The sequence below is a fragment of the Acomys minous genome (genome assembly GCF_964271855.1).
Source record: "Acomys minous genome assembly, chromosome: 4".
Classification (NCBI taxonomy): Eukaryota; Metazoa; Chordata; class Mammalia; order Rodentia; family Muridae; genus Acomys; species Acomys minous.
The window spans coordinates 76,894,726-76,917,671 of NC_140486.1; the positions used below are offsets into that span (position 1 = coordinate 76,894,726).

At 46.0% G+C, this 22,946-nt stretch overlaps 1 protein-coding gene across 3 annotated transcripts in view; it reads left to right on the top strand.

Annotated features, from left to right (window-relative positions):
• MYO1B (myosin IB) overlaps window positions 1-22,946 on the top strand; it is a 173,529-nt gene that overhangs the window by 37,300 nt on the left and 113,283 nt on the right. For all 3 annotated transcript variants that reach the window (XM_084778430.1, XM_084778431.1, XM_084778429.1), the window contains exon 3: window positions 14,289-14,404. In XM_084778430.1, the coding sequence (XP_084634556.1) occupies window positions 14,289-14,404 (116 nt within the window). The remainder of the gene's footprint in view (window positions 1-14,288; window positions 14,405-22,946) is intronic.

Here is a 22,946-nt window from a genome sequence, read left to right on the forward strand (position 1 = left end):
AAGGGGCGGCTGCGCTCTGGGTTTGAGTTGTTCTCCAAACCCTCACATCCTCTGAGTCTTCACAGCCAGCGGATTCTGGATCATAAGAGGGGGTGAATATCCTGCCAAATACAGGTCAGCACCTTAGGAAGAGTAAAAGAGCGATGGATTCTGAGACGTAATGTAATGGAGTGACCATGTTGATGCTGCTGCCATATCAGAGCTGTCATGAGTTTTATTGTGTGCACCCAAAGACATGCTTCCCAGAGTGCTTTGCTGTGAACTTTTGATGCCAGAAAAGGTGTGCAGCTAACATACTTGTTTAACTAGGAACATACTGGTTCATGTCTGTGACCCCCCAGTAGTGGTATTTGAGATTGGCCCAGCTGTCCTTCCTAGCCAGGGCTTTGGGCTTGTGTGGTGGAAGATGGGGGAAGGATTGGATTGGCGGCTCAGAGGCTGTTTGCTGTTTGCTGCTCCTCTCTCTTGGCAGAGCATAGTTCAAGCTGGGACCAGCTGCAGGCCATGCCTTTGGTCTCACGGCTCAGTGTGGGGTCAGTAGCTGGGAAATGCTGGTTGTGACATTCCCAAGCTCCACTGTTCTCTGTTCTTTCTGCCCTTTGTCAGCCCTTCCGGGGGTGCCCCCCCACCCTTGGACCGGCCCCCCACCCCACTCCACCCTTGGACAAGCCTGCAGGCAGGGCTGGGTTCCACGTGGGCTTTGTTGTGATGGAGGAAGAGGCAGACTTGGGGTCTGAGGGTTCTGTTTTTAGGGACACTGGTCATGACTGTGGTTCTGTCTCAGAACAGGAGAGCTGCAATTTAGGTAGGAACAAGGAGGGCAGATTTGGAAAGTGAAGAACCAAGGTGTCTGGCTGCTGACAGAAGTATTTTTGATGCCCAGCAGTAAATTTAGCTTGTTTTCTGTCTGAATTGTCAGCTTCGGGGTCATCTACATATAGAGGTCTGAATTAGCCCAGTTTCAACATCTTTTTTTTTTTTTTTAATTTTATTTATTTATTGTATCACTTGTATCCTCCCATTCCTCCCTCCCTCCCTCCCGCTTTCACCCAGTTCCTCTCTTCTAGGTCTATGACTGAGGGGGACCTTCTCCCCCACTATATGGTCATAGGCTATCAAGTCTCATCTTGGTAGCCTGCTTATTCTTTCTTTGAGTGCCACCAGGCCTCCCCACCAAGGGGAGGTGGTCAAATATGGAGCACCAGAGCTCATGTCAGAATCAGTCCCTACTCTCTACATAACTGTGGAAAATATCCTGTCCATTGTGTAGATCAGAGTAGGGGTTCGATGTTTACTATTGTCCTGTCCTTGGTTAGTACAATAGTTTGAGCAGACCCCCCTGGGCCCCAATCCACCTGACACACAATGTTCTTCTTGTAGGTTTCTAAGACCCTCTGTTTTTCTATTTCCCTATCTCTATATTTGTCTTACCTAGAGTCTCAGTAGGATGTCCTTACATCTATCCCAATCACCTGGTAAGTGAAGACTTTCGTGGAATGTGCCTTTTGGGCTAGTGCCCACTTATAAGTGAGCATATACCATGTGAGCCTTTCTGCTATGGAATACTACTTAGCTATTAAAAACAAGGAAATCCCAAAATTTGTGGACAAATGGATGGGACCGGTTTTAAGATCTTATGTTAAGCTAATCACTCTTGTAAAAGGGACAGCCTTGAACAATTAGTACAAATTGCCTCGGTTATCAGGGATTCTAGAAGTAGGAATGGAACACCTAACTATAAAATACGGGACATTGGGCTAGTTTTGGATACTGCCAAAATTACACTGCTTTATATTTGTACACCTTGAAATTTCCCTAGCAGTTTCCCTGTAGACAACATTTTATCCCGTATGGATCTAACATGCTTTGGGGAGGTATCATTTCCTTTTGTTATAAGACAGCCTGAGTTTCTCACCCTCTCACTGGTTGTGTACATCGGGTGTGCTCACTATTGGTGTAAGTGACTTAGCTCAGGGTATTTCCAGGCTGTACTGTTGAGAATCTGAAATTTGGCCCTTTTGTTTGTTAGCAGAGCTCCGAGTTGACACTCAAAAGTCCAGATGAATATTATTCTTACTGCCTGTCTTCCTGGTTTTAGTAACTTCAAATTTTCTCTTTAAAGGTCTTTAATTTTTAAAAAAGTGATATGCTTTTTGGAAAAACATTTCAGACAGCGTAAGCACGTGTAACATGGGGCTGTCGTTTTCTTGGGTCAGATTCCCAGAGTAACACTGGTTACTGCACTGGCTCGGTCTTCCAGACTGATCGCTTAAGGACAGATGCTTTTTCTTGTTCTAGAGTTGGGAACAGGGGCGTCTCCTTCCTCAGATCCCAGACCCAGCGAGGTTTGTGAGGTTTGTGAGGGACAAGGTTAGTCTTCTGTGCCACTTCTCTTTCTGTCTAGACCTAGTAGGAGGAGAACCCACCCAGACCTGTTCTTGTGAAATGCCTAGACTGCAGTGTGTGGGCGTGGCTAGCTCCTGGCATCGGTGGAGAGCAAACTGTGTGTGCACTTGGAAGTTTGGGATGGCACCACATCGGAGGCCAGATAAAGCTGTGCTCCTTCAATGACGAGGCCAGGAGGAATGTTGTGTCTACTATCTGAGGCCAGTCTGCCTCTTGCACACTTTACAAAGACCGGTCTGTCTCTTGCACACTCCATGGAGACCAGGCCATCTCTTGCACACTCCAGAAAGACAGTCAATTCTGATAATAATGTGTTAGTTTTTAACCTGTGCAGACTTTCATAACACGCTTGATAACTGGAGAATCTTTCCTGCGTTGCTGGCCAGTTGTCTGCCTGTTTTATGTCTTAGTTATTTCAAGCTGCAGGTCCTAGTATCGTTCTTGAGATGTTTGTGATTACACAGATTATACATCAATTATACAATGATGATGCGCATTTGTAATCCTTTAACTCACATACTCTGGTTGAAGCCACCAGAGTTAGATAATGGAGTTAGATTTGGAGGACGTGAGGACGCGAGAAGGAAAGGCCTCTGCTGGAAGCTGTTTTGTGGGCACCCAGGAGCAAAGATCTGCACTCGGTGCCGGCCCTGCCACTTCTGGTTGAGTTCACTTAGTTCTTAGAGAGGCTGGTGTGCTGCAGCATTATCATTTTCCATATGAGAAAACATGCTCAGGAGGCTGCAGTATGTGTCCAGGAAATCCAGCCTCAGAGGTCATGAGCCTTCATGAACATCAAATCACCTCACTAATATGAAAGCCCGCTTAGTTTCCAAAGTAGTTGCATATGATACTGAAATTTGCACAAGTTTTGGAACAAGGCGGTCTCAAAGTGACTTAGCTGAGTAATGGGTGATAAACCATGCCCCTGCCATGTGTTGAGTGAGCACTCAGTGGTGGTACAGTGATGTGAACTGATCAGACACGGCACAGGTACATTGGGTTCTTTTAGTTGGTTTTTTTTTGAGACAGGGCTTCTCTGTGTAGCCTTGGCTGTCCTGAACTCACTTTGAAGTAGACCAGGTTGGCTTCGAACTTGCAATGATCCATCTGTCTCTGTCTCCCAAAGTACTAGGTTTACAGGTGTCTGGCTACATTGGTATCTTAAGTTATCATGATATGTTCCTCATAAATTGAAGCAAAGAAACATCAACCAAGAAGATAGCTCAGCACCCCTCCAGCCCCTAAACAAAAGGAAACCAAGCATAGAAGAAGATCTCGAGGGAAGAGTGTTGTCATCATTAGTAAGTGGACTATAAGTGATTGGCAGCTCCTCATGTCCTCCTTTATGAGCACAAGGTAGAAGGAGCCATTCAGCTCAGCGCACACGGGACCAGTTCAGTTACACACAGTGTTAGCATATAGGCAGCCCTGCTAGCCCACCTCCACAGACCTAGCAACCTCTGACATTATCACCTGCCTCCGACAGGTGTGCACCAGACTTACTCCAGCTGCGCACCAGATGTGTCATTGCGCACGCTTTCTCAGCTTTCTCTCTCTCTCTCTCTCCCTCTGCCTGTCTGTCCGCCATGAGCACCCTGACTCCTCTTCCCCCAATAAATCTCCTTTCATGCCAGATCTGTTGCGTGGCCGCCTCTTTATTTATATATTACAACGCGTAGATCTGTTCCTTTATTTGCAGAGCAGATGAATTGTAATGGTGATTCTAATTTGAAGAGAAGTTATTTTGTTTTTTTGAACTCTGCCCTAGAGTGGGTGAGGTACAGTGTGACATCCTGGGAAAGAGATGGGCTTTGAGCAGACAGAGCAAAATTAGACATTTTAGTCACTCACAGCCATCCGTGCCATTGTCAGAAGCTGAGTTCTTTCATCCATAAGATGGTTATTTTGATATTTATCTCACTGAGTTTCTAGTCTAATGACTTGGCACATAGGGGCACTGGGATAAATTGTCAGTGGTATGGCTGTATTCAGGACTGGGAAGCCCACCATGGCTTTTCTTTAATGTTTTATAATTTGGGATTTTTTTTTTTTAAATTAGGCTTCCATTTTCCTCTGCTGTGGCTGAGAACTGTTTTGTTTGTGACTAATATTTGACAAATGATTCTGGTGGCTGGTGGTTCAAGACAGCATGGCATTGTTGTTCTGGTGAGGGCTCCTGACGCCATCACAACATGGTGGCAAAATAGAGGAAAGGTGTGCATGCAAATACGTAAGCGACTCTGTGGTGAGACAGGAAGGCGCAAGGGTGCCAGGGGTGCCGGAGCTAGTGTTTATGGCAACCCTCTCCAGGAAGTTGGATCCTGTGAGAATTACACTAATCTCTTCTGAGGTTGGCACCCCACCTCTTAAAGGCTCCCCCAACCAGACCACCACCCGTGGGGTCATGCTTCCTGCATGCACAATTGGGGGACACACTGCCTGCCTCAGCCTTCTTTCTTCCATTTCTGTCCTTCCCTGGTTCCCTCCGGTGTACAGATTTTATTTTCACTGTGTTTCTGTTTCCAGTTAGCCACATAATACTATTTTCAGGGCTTGTGGCAAGAAGGGAGCCTAACAATTCAGGGCCACATGTACCCGAGCGGAGACTTTTATTGGGTCTGGAGAGCAGTATATATTTGGAAGATCCCGTCTCCTTTCAGAATTTGTCTCAGCGACGATATGGCAGCGGGGCGTTGCCTGCTCTAAATTAAAGGCAGCCTGGACTGATATTTTTAGCTGGTATTTAAGCGCGGTGTGGAACTCATATATAGTTCTTTAATTTATAGTCTGAGATGACTGACAGCCCAGGAATGAAAGACCATGCTATGATGCTAGGGTAGGAATGTCTTAGGCTAGACCAGCAGGCCTGGATGTCATCTGCAGCCACAGTCTGCAGGCCTCTGAGTTTATTTGTGGACTTCTGATCTGAGGTGCTAACTTGAGGCCCTAGATAAGATAGTGAACAGACATGGGTTTGGTTTTTTTCAAACTGAGAAATACTGGAAAAATAAGAATAACGAGCAAGATGTGGTTTGGTGATGTCATGAGGGATCATGGGGCCATGTGGAAGCAGGCTTTCAGGAGTCTTTGAAGCTGACTGGCTCCTATGAGTAGAAAGAGAAAGCAGCTTAGAAGACGCAAGAGTGGGCACACCAGTCTCCTGTGTCCTAGTTTTCCTGTATCTTTATGAAACAACTGTCCTGGCATCAAGGACCTTGGTGTGAGTCAACCACTGATGTGAGACTTTGGCTATATTATTTCAACCTGTGCCTCCAGTTTTTTCACTTGTAAAAATAGGATATTATTAGCGATGTGTGTGTACACCTAGTGCACTAAACAATACATATATAGTATATTATATATTATATACATGTGCATACATATACATACATACACACGCATATGTCACAAATATATTTCTAAGAGTGGAGATTTTAGCTTATACCGTTTTGCACAGTTTTGAATGATAAAGCAACCAGAGCATTTGGTAGACTACACTGTGTCTCCTAATAAAACCCCAAAGACAGAAAAAATCTCTTGGAGAGCACTGGGGAAGTCTCGCAGATGTCCATGTAAGAGCGAGCGCTGTGATTCATACTAGTTTGCGTCTTCTGATCAAATTCCCAGAATCCAGGACCTATCAGGAGAGCGTGCTCCTCACAGTGAAGGGAGTGGCTCTTGTTTCTGAGGGTCCTGAGAGCTTGTTTTATGATGTCATTTTAGCATTAGCTTCATTAGACTAATCTCACGTGCTCGTCTGGTAACTCAGCCACTTCCTGTAGCGGTCTTCATGACTTTGGCATGATATGCCTCCTGGGTGAAGTTAGCTGAGGTTTGGGGGTTTGAGCCCTGACTTGGCTGTTTGTTCCACAGTGGTCAATAACTTCCAGTGGAGCCACGTGGAACTTGTATCACCATAATAGGTACTGTTTATGGAATGCTTGCTGTGGGCTTAGTGCTTTGATGTGTCATCTCATTTAATACTCAGCTCTTCAAGGGGGAATTAGTAGTAGTCCCTCCCTCTGTATACATGAGGAAGTTGAGCAGAGAGAAGCCAAGAATGTGCCTAGCTTTACACAAAACTGAAGATTTACCAGAAAAAAAAAAAACAAAAAACTGGAGCCACACTTCACCCAACGCTTCAAATAGATTCAAAGCGTAACCAGCAGGATGTGATATGGGACGTCTGAGAGTGCAGACCGGTGGCGTGGGCTCACGGTTAAGCATGTTCGCCGTCCAACCCCTCCTCCGCGCAGCTCTTGCGCTGCTTGCCTTGAAACTCTGCAGTCTGATTCCTCCCTGCTGCCCTCCCTCCTCCCCTCCTGTCTCCTAACTCCTCCTCCTTCCTCCTCCTTCCTCCTCCTTCTTCCCCTCCTCCCTTTCTTTCCCCTGCCCTCCCCTGCTAAGGATTCTTAATTACTGCTTGGGTAGCTTGTCTGGAGGGAAGCCATGCTATTCCCTGTCCTGGGAAGGCGCCGTTATGCTCCTGTGTGAATTGTGTTCCTCGCATGGATCTGCTACGATTCGTTTGTCTGTTTAGCGTCAGTGCCCCCTTGGGGTCGCTTCCCTGTCTAGGCTATTGAGAGTGATGCTGCGGTGAACCCGGGTCTCCAGATATGTGTTTTAATCCCTAGTAGTGCATGCTTTAGAAGTTAGGAGACAACTAGCTTGGCTGATGACAGAGGCGAGGGGGGGTAACTGCCACCGAAAACCAAAATCCAAAACGTCATACTTTGGTGTTGGTCGTCATCCTCCTCCTGCAGCCCTGCTATGATCTCTGCCTTTCTTGGACCTCCCTGGACCCTTTGCAGTTTGCAGGGACCTTCCTCCATGCAGACTGAGAGCACTCATTCACACAGTTCTTTCTGTAACATCCTCTCATCGACTTTAGTGCCCAGAGTGCTTAGCTTTGCTGTCCCCCGTCCCTAAGACTGTGTTTTTGCCACCTAGCCCAGGCTAGCCTTGAACTCCAGTTCTGTATTTAGTCCAGGCTTGCCTTAAGCTCAGGTTCTCTAGCTGCCCTAGCCACTCTAAGGCTGGGAGTTGGGCTTCTTCCCTACAGAGTAGTTAGCTCTGAGAGTCAGGGTTCCTGTGTAGAAGACTCGTCTCCGTGACTGTAATGATTAAAAAACAAGATGCCAGGCTACAGACACGATATGGAGACGTTTGTTTATATGAGCGCAGGAAAGGAGGGAAGTAGGAGAGGCACCCCAGAGAGAGAGAGACAGAGACAGAAACAGAAACAGAGAGAGAGACAGAGAGAGAGAGAGAGAGAGAGAGAGAGAGAGAGACAGACAGACAGACAGACAGACAGACAGACACAGAGACAGAGAGGGAGAGAGACATGAGGTGGGTTTGTCCTATACTGGGAGCTGGCACAGCTAGTGGCAGGCAGGTAATGGCATCATACATTGCTAGGCAGACGGAGCGCAGTATGCTAACAGCAATACTATGAAGCCTTGGATTTATAGAGTGTGGGGGGCATTTTATATTTCACATAAAACTGGCCCTTAATAAGTGTGTTGCTTGTTTATTTGACAAGTCAGTTAACCCAGTTTGTTTATGCAGTCCTGTGATGGGCCGCTCTTACCTGAGTCCTGGCCCAGCCTGGCTTTGACTAATTTTCTTCTGTTGAGATGAAAATGCTTTTCTTGTCACTTGAAGACCCCTTTTCTTTCTTTCTTTTGTCCATTGTTGGTAGTAGAAGACTTCAGCATCCATCCTTGGGATGGTCTAGTGGGAGGCTTCTGCCCAGGAGAGAAGTGCTGCTTTGTATGAAGGTTGACGGTATAATCCAAGGCTCCTGGGGTTGGAGCTGTTGACGGTATGCGCCGAGGGAGACAGCTGATATCTGGCTCCTCACCTGGATGCCTTTCTGCTGACTCCTGTTACTGTGCTCCATTCTTGTGGCCATTAAGATAAGGATCTGTGACCGTGTCATGTGGGTTTACTGATAACCAAGGAGAAAGGTACTAAAGTGCATATTGTTTGCCCACACCTTAATATGCCTGGCTTGAGTTTTTAAGGATCTCACAGACATGCAGAACAATAATTCAAATTCATTCCTAAAATGATAGGCTGAGCGATGAGTTGGTGGTGATGGGGCAGGGGTTCAGCTCCGTGTTGTTCTTTGCAGCTGCCTGAGGGATTCACCTCAGAGATCTCCGCTTATACGAACCCAGGGTTCTTGGTGCCACCCCAGAAGAGAATTTCAGAATGAGCTAGTAGGGAAGCTGAGTTAGAATTTATTGAAAAACAGGGATTTTAAGCAGAAGGATTGAGAGAAAGAAAGAAAGAGAGGTTCTCAAGAAGAAAGTAAGACACGGAGAGCCTGAGCTCGTGTTTCCAGCTTCACTGCTGTTCAACAGTCAGATCCACTCTGGTGGCTTTGGAAGGCCCTGGCTTTAAGAGGTGCTGGGGGAAGCTGAGTGAGAGCACAGGGTTCCTGAGAGGTGCCTGCTAGGGTTCAGATGTGGATGAAAGTCTAGGTCACGGTGATACAGGACTGTAGGATAAGCCTCACTGTGGACCAATGATTTTGTTTGTGAGATTCCCAGAACATCCCCCGAGAGCCATGAGACCCTACCCAAAGCCATGCGTGCTCAGGTCTTACAGCCTGATCTTTTGCTATTTTAACATAAAATGCCTCTATAAGAGAAACATCTGGAGCTGGAGAGAAGGCTCAGTGGCTAACAGTACTTGGTACTCTTGCAGAGGACCCGTCAACATCTTCTGGCCCCTCAGGGTACCACCGTACTTGTGCACGTACATACACTGAGGTGTACACACGCAATTTCAAAAAACATCTAAAAAAGAAAGAAAAAAAAAACATCCTGGCAACTTTTCCAACAATGATTGTGTTAGAATTCTTGCTTTTTCCGCTGGCAGGAGCCTTCAACCAGAAGCGTTGCCCTACAGAAAAGCTACCCATCCATTAACTAAGACCAGAAAAAAGGCTGATGGGAGGAGGGGAGGGAGGAGGAGGAGTTAGGAGGGAGGAGGGGAGAGGAAGCAAGGAGGGAGGGCAGCAGGGAGGAGTCAGACTGCAGAGTTTCAAGGTGGGCAGTGTAAGAGCAGTTCTATACAACCGTCGCTGCATGGAGGAGGGGTTGGACGGTGAACATGCTTAACCGTGAGCCCAGGCCACCGAGTCTGCGCTCTCAGACTTCCCATCACACCCCTCGGGCTATGCTTCGAGTCTATTTGGAGTGTTGGGTGAAGTGTGGCTCCAGTTAAATCTTCAGTTTGGTGGAAAGCTAGGTACATTTTTAGCTTCTCCCTGTCGATCTTTCCCCTGTCCAGAGCAGAGGGTCTACTACTGATTCCCTCCTGAAAATCTGAGGCTTAAAGGAGATTATATAGCAAAGCACCACGGCCACGGCTAGCACATGTTGCACTATGGTGATGTAAGTTCTGTGACATTATCTACTGTTCACTGTACAGCAGGAGAGTCAGGACTCCAACCCCTATCGCTCACCTAGAGGTATTCATCTTTATAATGCCCAAGTTCACCTGGGATCGGAGAGAGCCTTTCCCTCATAAGTTCTGACTGCAGGGGCTCTTCTCCTGGGTAGAGTTTTCTAGACTGACTGTCCTCCAGAAAAGAGGTCAGTCTTGCTGCAGGCACAGGAGGGACCCTCAGGTTGTGTTCGCTCATTGCAAGGTGTCTATTTGGAGCACTAGGCAGCCTTAAGACTTGCAGCCGGAGGTGGTTTTGACTTAGGAAATGTTCGCACGTTCTTGATTTAATGTCTGCCCCTGGGAAAGTCAAAGGAGAGTCTGCTAATGAATGTGCCTCTTACACACAGGGCCAGCCTTCCCTTCTCTTGGTTTTTTACTTGTACTTTTTCCGTTCCATTATCTTTCCTCTCTTCTTTTTCACTTGCCCTAGATGTTGGAGGTTGGTCAAGTGGGGCAGACAGAGGAGGAGCCTTTCATTGCCTTGTAGATGGATGCTGACCCCTGTGACCAATGGTGATGAGGTTGGGAAAGTGACGCTGAATGACAACAGGGAGATAGCCAAGTTGCTACTTGGCAGTGAACTGCCTCTTCTTTTGAGGGGATGATGCAGCAACAAAATGCCAAGGATAGCGTGTAAGTCCAAATGTTTATTGATGTAGAGACAAGCTGCCCTGTCATTCCTCTGGTCCTTGGAAAGGGCTTAATTTGCATTTCCTTGAGCATTTGTTGGGCAGCCGAAAACCGGAGTTGAAAATGTCAGCCCCACCCAGGCAAACAGTGCTTTCAGGACTATCTCGTGTGTCTCCAAGGAAGAAGGGTTGTGGCTTGGTATTTAATTTTTTCCTGCTGCGACCATGGGGGTTGTTAAGTCTTAGCGTATAGAACCCTCAAGATGAAACCCATCAACAGCAAGGACAGCAGCCCTGGTAGAAGGCACCACTTAGGAGGTCAAGTCTAGAGGGGGCAGACCCGAAGTAGGATGGATGTAGCCAGCCTGGCAGGGACGAGGTTATTCTAAAGAGACGCATGGGGCTTTCCCTTTGACTGGTCAAGCATTTGTCCCCAAGAAATCAAAATGTCTCCAGGACTCTCTTGCTGGCAGGAGGGGGAGGCTGACCCTTGACTTCAAAAGGAGGAACTTGTCTCCTGAAAAGAGAGATTTCACACTGTCCGAAGAACTTGTCAGACAGCTCTGCAGGAGAGATGGAAGCTCACACAATGGCTTGTGTTTGTGGCTCCCTGACCCGGACTGTCTTCTGTTTAAACAATACCATCATATTAAGACCCCAAAGAGGAACACTGCCCACCTGTGCCCCGTGTGCTTGCGTGCATGGGTGTGTCTTTGCCAGCACGCCTTTGTCACTGGACTTCTTTCTTTCTTTTCCTGCTTTTCACTATTACATGCTTGTTTTACTTGGTTTGTTGGGACATAGGCTTAGATCCTGCTAAGTCTGGTAACCTGGGGGCAGGGTGGGGTGAGGGTAAGGTGATGTGGGAGTATGGCTGTTTAGACTAATGTGTCTTGTCTTGCTTGGTCCCTTTTCTGGTGTATCAGTTATTAGTGTGGTGGAACAAACCATTTTCAGAAATTAATGGCTGAAGTGACAATCTTCTTGGCTCACAGCTCTTTGGAATAGCAGTTTAGGCTGACTTAAGCTTTGTGTATGTTGCTGGTCTCACCTGGGCTCCAAGAATCTAGTGGTTTCTGTAGGGTTAATGGTTTGGGATGGCTCATTCATATGCCTATAGCACAGGCTGTATGTAGGGCAGGACAAATTGCTTTCCCTGACACCCATCTAACGTTTCCATGGCTTAGAGGCTAAGAGCACTTACTGCTCCTCCAGAGGTCCCGAGTTTAATTCCCTATGATGTGATCTGATGCCCTCTTCTGGCTTGCAGGTGTATGTACAGCCAGAGCATTGTATACAAAATAGCAAATAAATAAATCTTTTTTTTTTTTTTTTAAAGTTCAGGCTAGTTCAGGCATGGGCACATCCCAACCCACACATGGTTTTCAGATCTCTGCCTGAGTCTCATTTGCCAGTGTCCCTTTGGTCAAACCCAGCCCAGATTCAGAGGCTGGGAAAAGCAACGCTTCCCTTTAGAACTCCCCCTGCCTTGTTTCAAAGTAGGTATGTATACAGGTGGAAGAAAGTTCTAGCCATATTTGCAAGCAGCCCCCACAGTAGGGCATGAAGGGAGGCTGAAGAGAAAGGACATGGCTTAAGGCTTTGTTCAGTGGCCACACGTGGCCTACAGGCTCCGTAAACAGTGGCTGCTCTATACAGTCAGTTTGGTATTGCATGTCAGCTCAGGAACAATGGGCTGTATCATGCACTTTCTTAGTGATGATTGGAGCTGGCGTGAGCCCGTCACGCAGTTAAAGACATTTCCTCAGCAACCTTGGTGTATAGGTCCTGTTCAACATGGCAGTAACACGGCTGCGAGCAGAGGCACAGTTAATTTAGTATGCAGGAAAGTTCCAAATAAAAAGGAACTTTGCTTGTCATTAGCGGGGGTTTTGATGTTGAAACCGAGGCAGTGATTTGTTCTCTCTGCAAGAATGCCACAGCGGCAGATTTTTATCACAGCTTACTATTGTGAAGTTTGGTTCGCCAGAGCCAACTTAGTTGAGAGCGGCCTTCTCTGCTGGGGACAAATCTGTGTACTTAAATTTTATTTTTGTTTTACAAAAGGAGAGAGATGCAAGTAGTTCCCCTGCAAGGAAGGCGCTTCATTTACTCAATAAGCATTGAAGCCATGACCAGTGGTCACGTTTTCATGTCTATGGTGACTGTAATATGTTAGAAGCTATTGTTTTCCATTTTAAACATTAAAACATTCGCCTCTTCTGGAGAGTTCTGGTGTGAGGGGGAATTGAAAGCATTGAGAAAGTCTTGTCTGAACGGGACTAGAGAATTGTAGTCATTCACTGTCAGGCCAGTTTAAATTGGGGTCCCGAGGACAGAATTTAGGACCATACACTGTGGAGGTGCAGTCTTCTCGTACCCTGGTGGGTTTTCCACTTTCAAGAGATTATGCATGGGTCCAACATATGGAATATGGTTTGGTTTGTTTCCCACATTGGGAAAAACTTTTTTTTTCATTAAAGTCATTGTGGTTCATATAAAAGCATCGCAGAGCGTTGCTCCTGTTTCTTTGCCTTTTATTTTATTTAATTTTCATCTCCATGGGTCTCAGTGGTAACAGTACTGGGGAACTTGTACTAGAAATGTTAACTGTTGATGAGTAACATTGAAAAGTGAAGCTGTCGGCCTGGCCACACACATCTCTAACCTCATGTTTAGCAATGTTTATCCTTTTAAAACTTTTTTTCCCCCAAAATGACATTTTGTGTGTGTGTGTGTGTGTGTGTGTGTGTGTGTGTGTGTGTGTTTGTGTACACATGGAGGACAGAGGACAACTTCTAAGAGTTCTCTTCTTTCACAGTGTACGTGGGTCCCAAGGCTAGACTTCAGGTCTCGATAGCAAATGCCTTTACTGGCTGGGCCATTTCACTGGTCCCCTTTTCAGAGTTTCTATCACATATATAGTTTGTTGGCATTTTTTCTTCTTCCTTCTGTCTTTATAATTTAGAAACTAAGAAAAACCAGAGCTCCCAAGGTGAGTTTACCATTAAGTAGCTGTTGCCTGCGCTTTTGTGCTAGGCACTGCACAAAACAGACTAAGCCAGTCGTACTGGAGCTGCCAGCGATGGAGGGTTGAGGTACAAAGGGAGAGTTCTAGTTTGCGTCTTGGAGCTCCAGTAACATCTGCTGAAGTACAGCATTGATCCCTCAGGAAGTACATTTAAATATAACATTATATGTCAACTCAAAACTAAACATGTGTTTCATTAGAAAGCACATGTAAATTCAACTACCAAAGTGTGTTCCAAATACTATGAAACTCTGTTGTTTGTGTATTTCCAAGGGCTGACTGTGGATCTAATGCTGAATTGCATTGGTCTGTACTGGTATTAGACGGCAGGCTGCAGAGCAGCAACACTAAAGTGAAGCCCTTTCCTTAGGACTGGCAATGGGCTGAACAGTTGTGTTGCCAATGCTTGATGCTCACTTTGAAGTAGAAAGATAAAGGTGAGGAGAGGCACTCGCTGTAAGCAGCTCCTGGGAGAGCGGTTTTGGCAAGTATGACAGGACTTTGACGAGCTCTTGTCCAGAGTCATAAATAAGTTATGTCAAGATTTATCTTGAAACATACTTTCAATCTACAAATGTGTGCTTTTCACTTATGAGCAAAATGAACATGCATTGTTGGCCACCTGTTTTCAGAGAAGCGTGGTGTTCTTGAAGTGTGTAAGATTGTGGTGCCACAACAGCGCTGGTGACCTTGATATGTTCAAGTGTGTCCCATGCAGATGTTAGTATATTATTTTTTCTTTTGTTTTATTTTTACAGACATACATTGGGAGTGTGGTTATATCTGTTAACCCCTACCGGTCCTTGCCCATTTATTCGCCTGAGAAAGTGGAAGATTACAGAAATAGAAACTTTTACGAGCTGAGCCCTCACATGTAAGTATGGCTTGAAAACTCTTAAGTTTCCTTTTTCCTCCCATGCAGAATTGACAGATGTGTGCAGCTCTCTCCTTAAATCATAGGAATCTTCTTCTTCTTCTTCCTCCTCTCCTCTTTCTTCTAGAAGTTAATAGTTAATGCCTTTTAAAAAAATGACAGATACTTGTGTGTAAAATATTTCTCCTGCAAAGTTTGCATGAACATTAGCTACTGCTGATTAGTTTTACACATAAAACAGGCGTGCACATTGTTTGTAAGAGCCCGGCAGCTGGATGATGTGGCGCACACTTTCATCCCAGCCATCAGGAGGCGGAGACAGGGACATCTCTGAGATCAAGAGCAACCTGGCCTACAAAGCGAGTCCAGGACAGCCAGAGCTACACAGGAAAAAAAAAAAACCAAAAAAACAAAAAACAAGCCAAATAAACAATAAATAAAGAACAACAACAATAACAAATAGAGTCCAGCTAACATTTTCATTGGCTTTTTCGGCCAAGAAAGATCTCAAATGTTGAGTTAAACTAGTGTTTTGGTGAAAGAACCAACAGCACCTTTATTGTGTGATGACTTCCGAGCACACTGCTCAGCAGACATGCGCAGAACAAGCTGATTTACTTTCCTGGCTTTGTCACCAGTTGGCTTTTCTGGAGAAAGTGTTTGGTCATGTCCTTCCCAAGGTCTTGCGGTGACATGCCAGGAGATACCAGGGTGTTTTTTGCTAACTTGCAGTATTAACTACTAGCATTTTGTTTTGTACTCTGAATGACTGAGGTAATCTTACAAAAAAGTTTCTTATGTTTGATGGATCAGCGACAGACTTGGATTACTAGATTTTTTTTTTTAGTTGCTCACATAAAAATGTTTGAAAAAGCAAAAGCAACAACAGCAACAAAAAAAAGTAAGGCAATTTCAGCAAAATCTTATTTCTCTGGTTGTGTTCAACCCACTTACACCCCAAAAGAACCTGTTCACCCTTTAACATTCTCATGCCCACTGTGGAGTTAAAAGGAAGAGAAAGGTTCTGTTTGGGCCAAATTGTGTAATGAGCTGAGAGCCTCAGGCTCCTCTACTTTTGCCTGAGCAGAATCATTTCCTGCCCTTCTTCTGTGGGTATGTAAATGTTTTCTCAGGATTCCTACTGTTTCCAGGTGCATTGAGTTACCTGCGGTGACTTGCAGAGGGGTGTTGTTATATGTGGTCGCATGCTTGTATGTCTAAGATGGATGCTGGGCTAGGACTGATGCACTCAGAGGCACCTTGAGCAGTGCCCAGGGCTCTGCAAGGGCGTGCTGTGATGGACGCCATCGTTAGTTGCCGTTCGCTTTAGCAAAACAGCTTTATCCTCGAATCAAAAGCAAATGCTTTGTTGAAAGCAACCCCAGCCTGTCATGAGCTGCGTATAAAATGAACACGCACATTCAGTGTTCACTCTCTGTGAGCAGAGATGCTGATGTGGAAATATTTAGAAAAGGTCTTGGCTGAGGAAAAGATGAATTTGCCATTGGGATAATTGTCGTAGTGGTAAGGCTTTTGAAAACAGTTTAGCTAGAATCCTGCGGTTCGTACGGTCAGCAGTATCTCCAGCCAGGGCTGGTTTGGGTGGCTGAGAAATTGATGATGTGTAAAGAAAGTTTTGATTGTCACACTCATAGGTGGGAGGGTGCTGCTGGGCATTAGATGACAGGGGTACCACTGTGCATCCTACCGCGCTGGCACACAGCAGCCCACAGTTCACAGAACTGTCTGCTTACAGTGACAGTTTGCTGAGGCCAGGAAGCTCAGTTCTGAAGTGGAAAAACCATAGCTGAAACCTTAGCTGTGTTTTTTTTTCTTTGTGGCTAAAGATCAGCTCTATAATTTGTGATCAAAAATGAATTCTTATCATTAAGGTCTAATAGACAATCCATCCATCTATCTATCTATCTCACTATCTAGAAGCATATTTTGATTTCTCTTGATGCTACAGCTCACAAAGACATGAGGGGCTCTTAGGAACAAAATATTTCAACATGTGAAATTAGCTACTAAAAACCAATCATTCTATAGTTTGCCAATCAAGTAAGTTTTGATTATTTCATCTTTTTTAAAAAAAAGATTTATTTACTTATTATGTATACAGATCTCGTTATAGATGGCGTGAGCCAATATGTGGTTGCTGGGAATTGAACTCATGACCTTTGGAAGAGCAGTCAGTACCCTTAACCTCTGAGCCATCTCTCCAGCCCCCTATTCCATCTTCTTCGACATCAATATTGCTAGCTAGCGATCTAGTCTCACTGTGCCTTAAGAAAAACAAAAATCTGAAGTTGCTATTTCCAAATCATACCTCTGGTTCTCTTGTTTTGTTTGTGCCTGAATATTTGTTTTAAGTCCGAGGAGTTGAAGGCACGCTCAGAGGATGGTACCTCTCCCAGGGGCTTATTCAAAAGCATACTGGGCAAGGCCTGACCTGAGGAGCCCAGCTTTATACCTGCTTCCGGGCAGTTCCTACACACACCGAGGTGTAGCTCACGCTGTGATGACTGTGTGCTTGCAAATGGTTGTCATTCCTGCTTAAACTTTGTCCTGCTGACCATGGTCTTTTTGCTTTAATGCTAATAATGCTGAGTGTGCCGCTGGTGCAGCCTGAGATTTATCCTGTACTGTCACTGCCCTAAAGACTTTACATGTATTGTAACCCACTTCCTTCTCAAAATAATCCCTTGGGGTAGTGGGGAAATTGTTACCTGTGTTGGTGGCGGAGCCCTGTTGTGCTTCGTACCTGCCCCTCGTCTGGAAACAAGTCCACACAGCTCTCAACAGGGCTTCTTGCTGTGTATTTCTGTTGGGTTGCCTGTGTCCGTGTGCCCCCACCCTCTTAGTAGCTATAACTGTGCCCTGCCTCCACTGCTCGCCCCCCAAGCCACATTTCCACGTGTAGTTTTAAATCTCTACTTTGGAAGTGTTCTGATGTGGTAGAGGTCTGTTCTAGGACATGCCTTGGATTGCCTGTCTTTATTCCTGTACCAGAACATTCTTGGAGGAGACAGCGTGGCACTCCTACCCCGGTGGAAAGCAGTACCACCAGCCATAAAGTATTAACGCTGTGCACCGTAATTGCAATGGCCCTGCGAAGCCCCTGATGTGGTGGGCTTCAGAGCGCATGCGTGCGTTCCGGTGGGCTTCCGAGCGCATGCGTGCGTTCCGGTGGGCTTCAGAGCGCATGCGTGCCTTCCAGCCTCTGGCTGTGTTCACACCCATCCCACCACTGACTCGCACTGCAGTATCTCTGCATGCTTTGTATCTGCCTCGTGCACTGCTTTGCTCTCCCTCTGCCCCATAGCAGCTCTGGTGCCCTCTTCAATTCTCAAATGCCATTCAACCTTCTCTCACCTCTTCTCTGCCAGGCTGGGCTGGTTGCTCTCCGCACACTTCAGAGTTTAGCATTTGCTCAGGGATTTTCCACCAGGTCAGGTGTGGCTTGCGTGGTATTAGTTGCATTGGAGTGTGTGAGGGGACAGGGACGATGCATTGTACAGAGCTTGCATCCAAGTGTCAGCTCTCTCCGTTACGATCTTGGGCAAATCACCAGAAGACGCTTTGACTCTGCCAATGCGAAAGCCATTTTTATCTTAGGGTTTGTGTGAGGGAGAAACACCTAGTTGATACTCGGATAATATCATGTACATTGACGGCTTGACATAGGATGTTCTATGGCCCAATAGGAAGGGACTGCTGCTGCCACTAGGAGTGAGAATTAGAATAATAAGATGCGAAAGATGTGAGACACTTTGCCAACCATGTCACATGGTGTCTTCTGAAGATTGCCTTCTTCTCCGTGCTGGGACATTTTGCCTTTCTTTGGTGTATGTAGTGTCTTGCATTATTCTTTGTGAATGCTTGTTTTTGACAGTATCTTGAGACAGACTTCATACTACAACCCGGGGCCGGCATTCCAGATAATTCTGTGTCACAGGGTGATGACATGACTTTGCACTTTGATGCTGCTTAATTATAATGGCTTCACAAATTTGGTTTGGGCCAGCGGGATGGCTTGGCCGCACATAAGCCTGCGATCAATGCCCACAATCCACATAAGGTGGGGAGAAAATTGACTACACAAAGTTGTCCTCTGACCTCCACACACGTGCCCTGGCATGCATGGTCCCATCATATAAACACACATATAATCATAATAAAGTTAAAAGAAAAATGAAAATATGAAAAGAAAAAGGACTATTTAAGTGGATAAAATAGCATGCTTTCTCACTTAAAGCCCTCCGGAAAGCAGTTTGCTGCTGCATTTATGGAGTGTTTGGCCCCTTAAACCATCAGGGGCCCTTGGCTCCCTTGAAGGGAAGTGCTATCCCCTTTATAGAAAAGCTGCATTTGAGTCTGGGGTCCTTGGGTGGCATCTTCAAGGGGGATGTGATTTTTCTCAGATGTAATCTTAAAATCCTTTGATAATAGTTGGAAAAGGAACCCCAAGGGGAGCTTGGTGCATTTCAGCCAGCCAGCCCAGTAGCTGGATGCCCAGAGAACCAGCTCCGAGCTCAAGCTTCATACATGGGAAGGAAGGGAGAGGATGAGACCGGAAAGAACTGGACTGTGTTGGCTCCCCACTCTCTGTTGGGACAGCACGGGGACTGACGGTCCACAGGGGTTTAGTCACCAGGCACACTCGATGTTGCTGCGGTCGATGCTGCTTATCACCCACTGTCAGGCAGACCTGTTGTAATCAGACCATGCTGTCTTCCTCCTGCGCAGCCTGCGGGAGCTCCCAACTAACCTTTGACTGAACAAGCTTCTGTGGCCTCCTCTCCCCAGGCTGTCTGTGGTCCAGCCTCAGTTCTCTCCTCTAATTTCACATCCTGCTCAGCCTCACGCATTGAACCACTGAGCAAGGCCATTCCTGTCTCCTTGTGTCTCTTCCCCGGACCCTGTGTTGATGGTTCAACTCTCCTTTATGGTCAGATCCTGGGTGACCCCTGCTCTGAGTCTTCAGAATTGCCCCTGGGACCTTACATCCTACCTTTCGTCTCTGTGGTCCCTGGAAGACAAGTCAGTGATCTTAACTGCTGAGCCATCCTTTAGAATCTGTAAGTTAGAACATTTATTCTGTTCAGCTCTGTGGCTCCTGCTGCTCTTTCCTTAGGGATTGAATAACTAGGAAGCAAAATGAATTTTAAATATTTTTTATTCCATTTTGCTTTCTCTCATAATGGAGACATAATTGAATATCATAGGGCATTTATTCAAATGTCATGGACCATGATGAAAATTAATTTCTTTCTTTCTTTCTTTCTTTCTTTCTTTCTTTCTTTCTTTCTTTCTTTTTTAAGACAAGCTTTCTCTGTGTAACCTTGGCTGTCCTGGACTCACTTTGTAGACCAGGCTGGCCTTGAACTCACAGTGATCCACTTGCCTCTGCTTCCCTAGTGCTGGAATTAAAGGTGTGTGCCACAATGCCCAGCTCACAAATTTTCATTTTTTTCAAAAGGCAATATGTTCTTATATTGCGGGGGCCCTTTGACCCTGCAAACTTTCAGGTGCTTCATTTGTTCATGCTGTCTGCCAACCTTGGAGGGAAAGCACCCCTGAATGACAGAGTGCATCCTGCCCCCACTAGATCCCTCCCTGATGGGCACAGTCCAAGGCAAAGCAGAGATACAACCTTTGTGAATTGGGATCAAGTGTGTTGTCCATATTACAGTATGATTTGAAGTAAGCTGTCCTTCCATTTTGTAAGGAGAACTTTAGAAAATTTAGAAAAGCGACTTAAGGCTTTGAAAAATTTTCTTATTACTCTCACCTGAAAATCTCAGAAGTCATTAGTTGGAGCAGTTTAGATGGTGCTAATGGCAGTCGTACAGACACACATCTGTAACCTTTGACCCCTCTGTTTGCATCAGACTGAGCCTTTAGGACTGCACACCTGTAGAATGACGTGGCGAGGGTGCCTGTGTGTCCTGAGCCCTGGGTTGCCCTGTCATTTCATTGCACTTCCGGTGAGCCACGTAAATGTTATAAAGAACGTTCTGATCCTATCCCAGGATGTGGAAATGATAAGCTGGGCAGGCAGAGCTTAGGTTAAGGGTCCTCTGCAAGAGACCGGGACTCTGCCCCTTACGTACAATCAATGGCACAGCATGAATGCTGTGGTTACGACAGTCTTCATCATAAGAACTGTCTCAGTTACGTCCTATATTTTTGTAATGGTTGGATAAGTGGGTGAGGAGAGAGACATCTTTTCCTAAGGAGTGGGTTTAGGGGTCCGGTATTGCTAAAGTTACTGCGTTGCTGCTCTCATTTTACTTTAGAGCAATTGAGCCTTTAGTTGTTCTAATACCTTCTAATACACTGTGTGCAGGAAGACGTTTGTCCTTTCCTGTCTATCATGCTGTCTACTTACCGGCTTTAGAAATGTTATTCATTTACTGAGTAAATATTTAATGAGCACTTGCTGTGCTCCAGGCTCTCTTTGAGGTGCTGAGATGCAGCAACAAACAGAACAAAAACTCTCATTTTCGCCGGGGAGATAACATTTTGACTTAATGTACTCAGAGGCGGGACTCTTGCGCACCACCAGTTAGGAGGGTGAAGGCGAGGAGGGGGAGGAGTGAGACTTCAGTGAAAGAAGGCAAAGATGCTTCAGTGGCGGGCCACAGTCTCTGAAACTGTGTGAACCGGTAGACGGCGGCCCTGGGCTGAGGCTTTGGGTTTCTGACGTGCACGAGTGTGTAACTTGTGCAGGGAGAAACCAGAACGCTCACTCAGTCTCTGTTCCAGACACTTCAGGGTAGCATCTCACTCAGAACAGTGCCACCTTGAAAATGGCTCAAACCATCCCTTCATGTTTACACGGGACCGTTACGGGTCATAGTAAGCAGAGGGCAGACGCCGTGTTTGCCTGCCTTCTTCTATCTTTGGCGATATTTGCTTGGTTTAAAACAACCAGAGACTAGGAAAAACTAAGACCAGAGCTTTCCTCAGTGACTAGTGCCACTTTTTGCGTTGCAGTGGTCATGGGTCAAAAGTCAGCTGTCACTGTAACAGCCTCCTGATGCTGGGTCTGTAGCCAGGCGTGTCTCCGGGCCTAATGAATCCACGGCTAAGAAGGCTGTGCAAACTGAACTCTTACCTTTGAAGCTCAAGCCTTTGCCCCAGCTGTCTGCTTCTTTCCTGGCACTGCTTATGTTTTAAGATTAAAAGGAGGGCGGCCCCGTGGTCAGAGCAGCTTGCAGGAAGTCGGTTCTCTTCTTTAGCCATGTGAGCCCCAGGAATTGAACTTGGTCATCAGGGTTGCTGGCAAGTGCTGCGGAGCCATCTCGCTGGCCTGCCTGGAGCCACTTTTAAAGCAGTTCCTTTCAGAGTCTGTTATTTGGGTAGAGAGACACTTCTTAAGCTAAATGTGGGAGAGCCGGTAGGACGCCAGCCAAATATTTTGTGTCATAAAAATTGTAGTAATGGAAGAACGTGTTTGTCAGTAGAAACTGTTTCTAAAATGTCTAGGAAGTCCCAGAATCCTAATCTGAATTGTAGATGTCTGTTGAGAAGTTTTATTGCTTTTTGTCAAATGCCCATCTGGGATGTGAAAGTCTTTATCTAAAGAAGGCTGTTTGTAAGGCTGAGCATACAGCAGATGTTCACACCAGCCTAGAGGTAGTTTCCGTGATACAATCTCAAAGGAAAAGTTTGGTTCCCAACAAAACAGACTCTTTCCTGTCAGTGTTGCTGGTCTCTGATGGGTGCTGGCAAGTCCAACAACAGTCTGGGGAAAGTTCCTTTTCAGTAGATCAGTGGCCCAGGGTTTTAGCTTAGCAAGGGGTTAGCTTCATCTTTAACAGTGAGGCAGGGAGCCTTTCCTTAAGGGAGGCTGCAGAGGGTGCCACACCTACCCCTTTGTTGTTCAGAGAAGTCCCCTTGCTGTCATCTGTGGCTGGGACTTGTATGACAGAGTTGGAATTTGTCAGGCTAGGGCCTGGCCAACACTGGTCCTGATCCATTCTGGGGAGACACCAATAAGTCAGTGACTACAGAAGGCAAAGAAAGGCCACAGAAAACAGGATGCATCCTGGCTCATCCTCCTTCATTAGCACCATTTCAGAGGGCTAAAATGGCTGAGTGTGGTGGTAATGGCGCAGCCCTAGGGAGAAGGTTTTAGGAGGTAGGACAGTGGACTCTTGAAGAACGAGCTTGTTGCATGCATGCAGAATAGAGTTTCAGGGTCGGAGGGGTTGGTGTTGACTCCACATTCGGCACAATGTGTGAGTGCCTGCCAAGTACTGTATACCGTATGCATACAGAGCCTTCCATTCCCAATGTTGGATCCTCTTCACTCATGCTCAGCCAGTCAGCATAATGTTTATTCAATAAATGAATAACTTTTACAGGGGTGCAGATCTACTTGTGAAAGATTTTAGGTGACATCTGAATCTGTCTGTGGTGTGTGGGTTCTCCAAGGAGCTGTTTTCTCAGCCTGTCTTTCTTTCTTTCTTTCTTTCTTTCTTTCTTTCTTTCTTTCTTTCTTTCTTTCTTTTCTTAAACCCGTGTTTGGTTA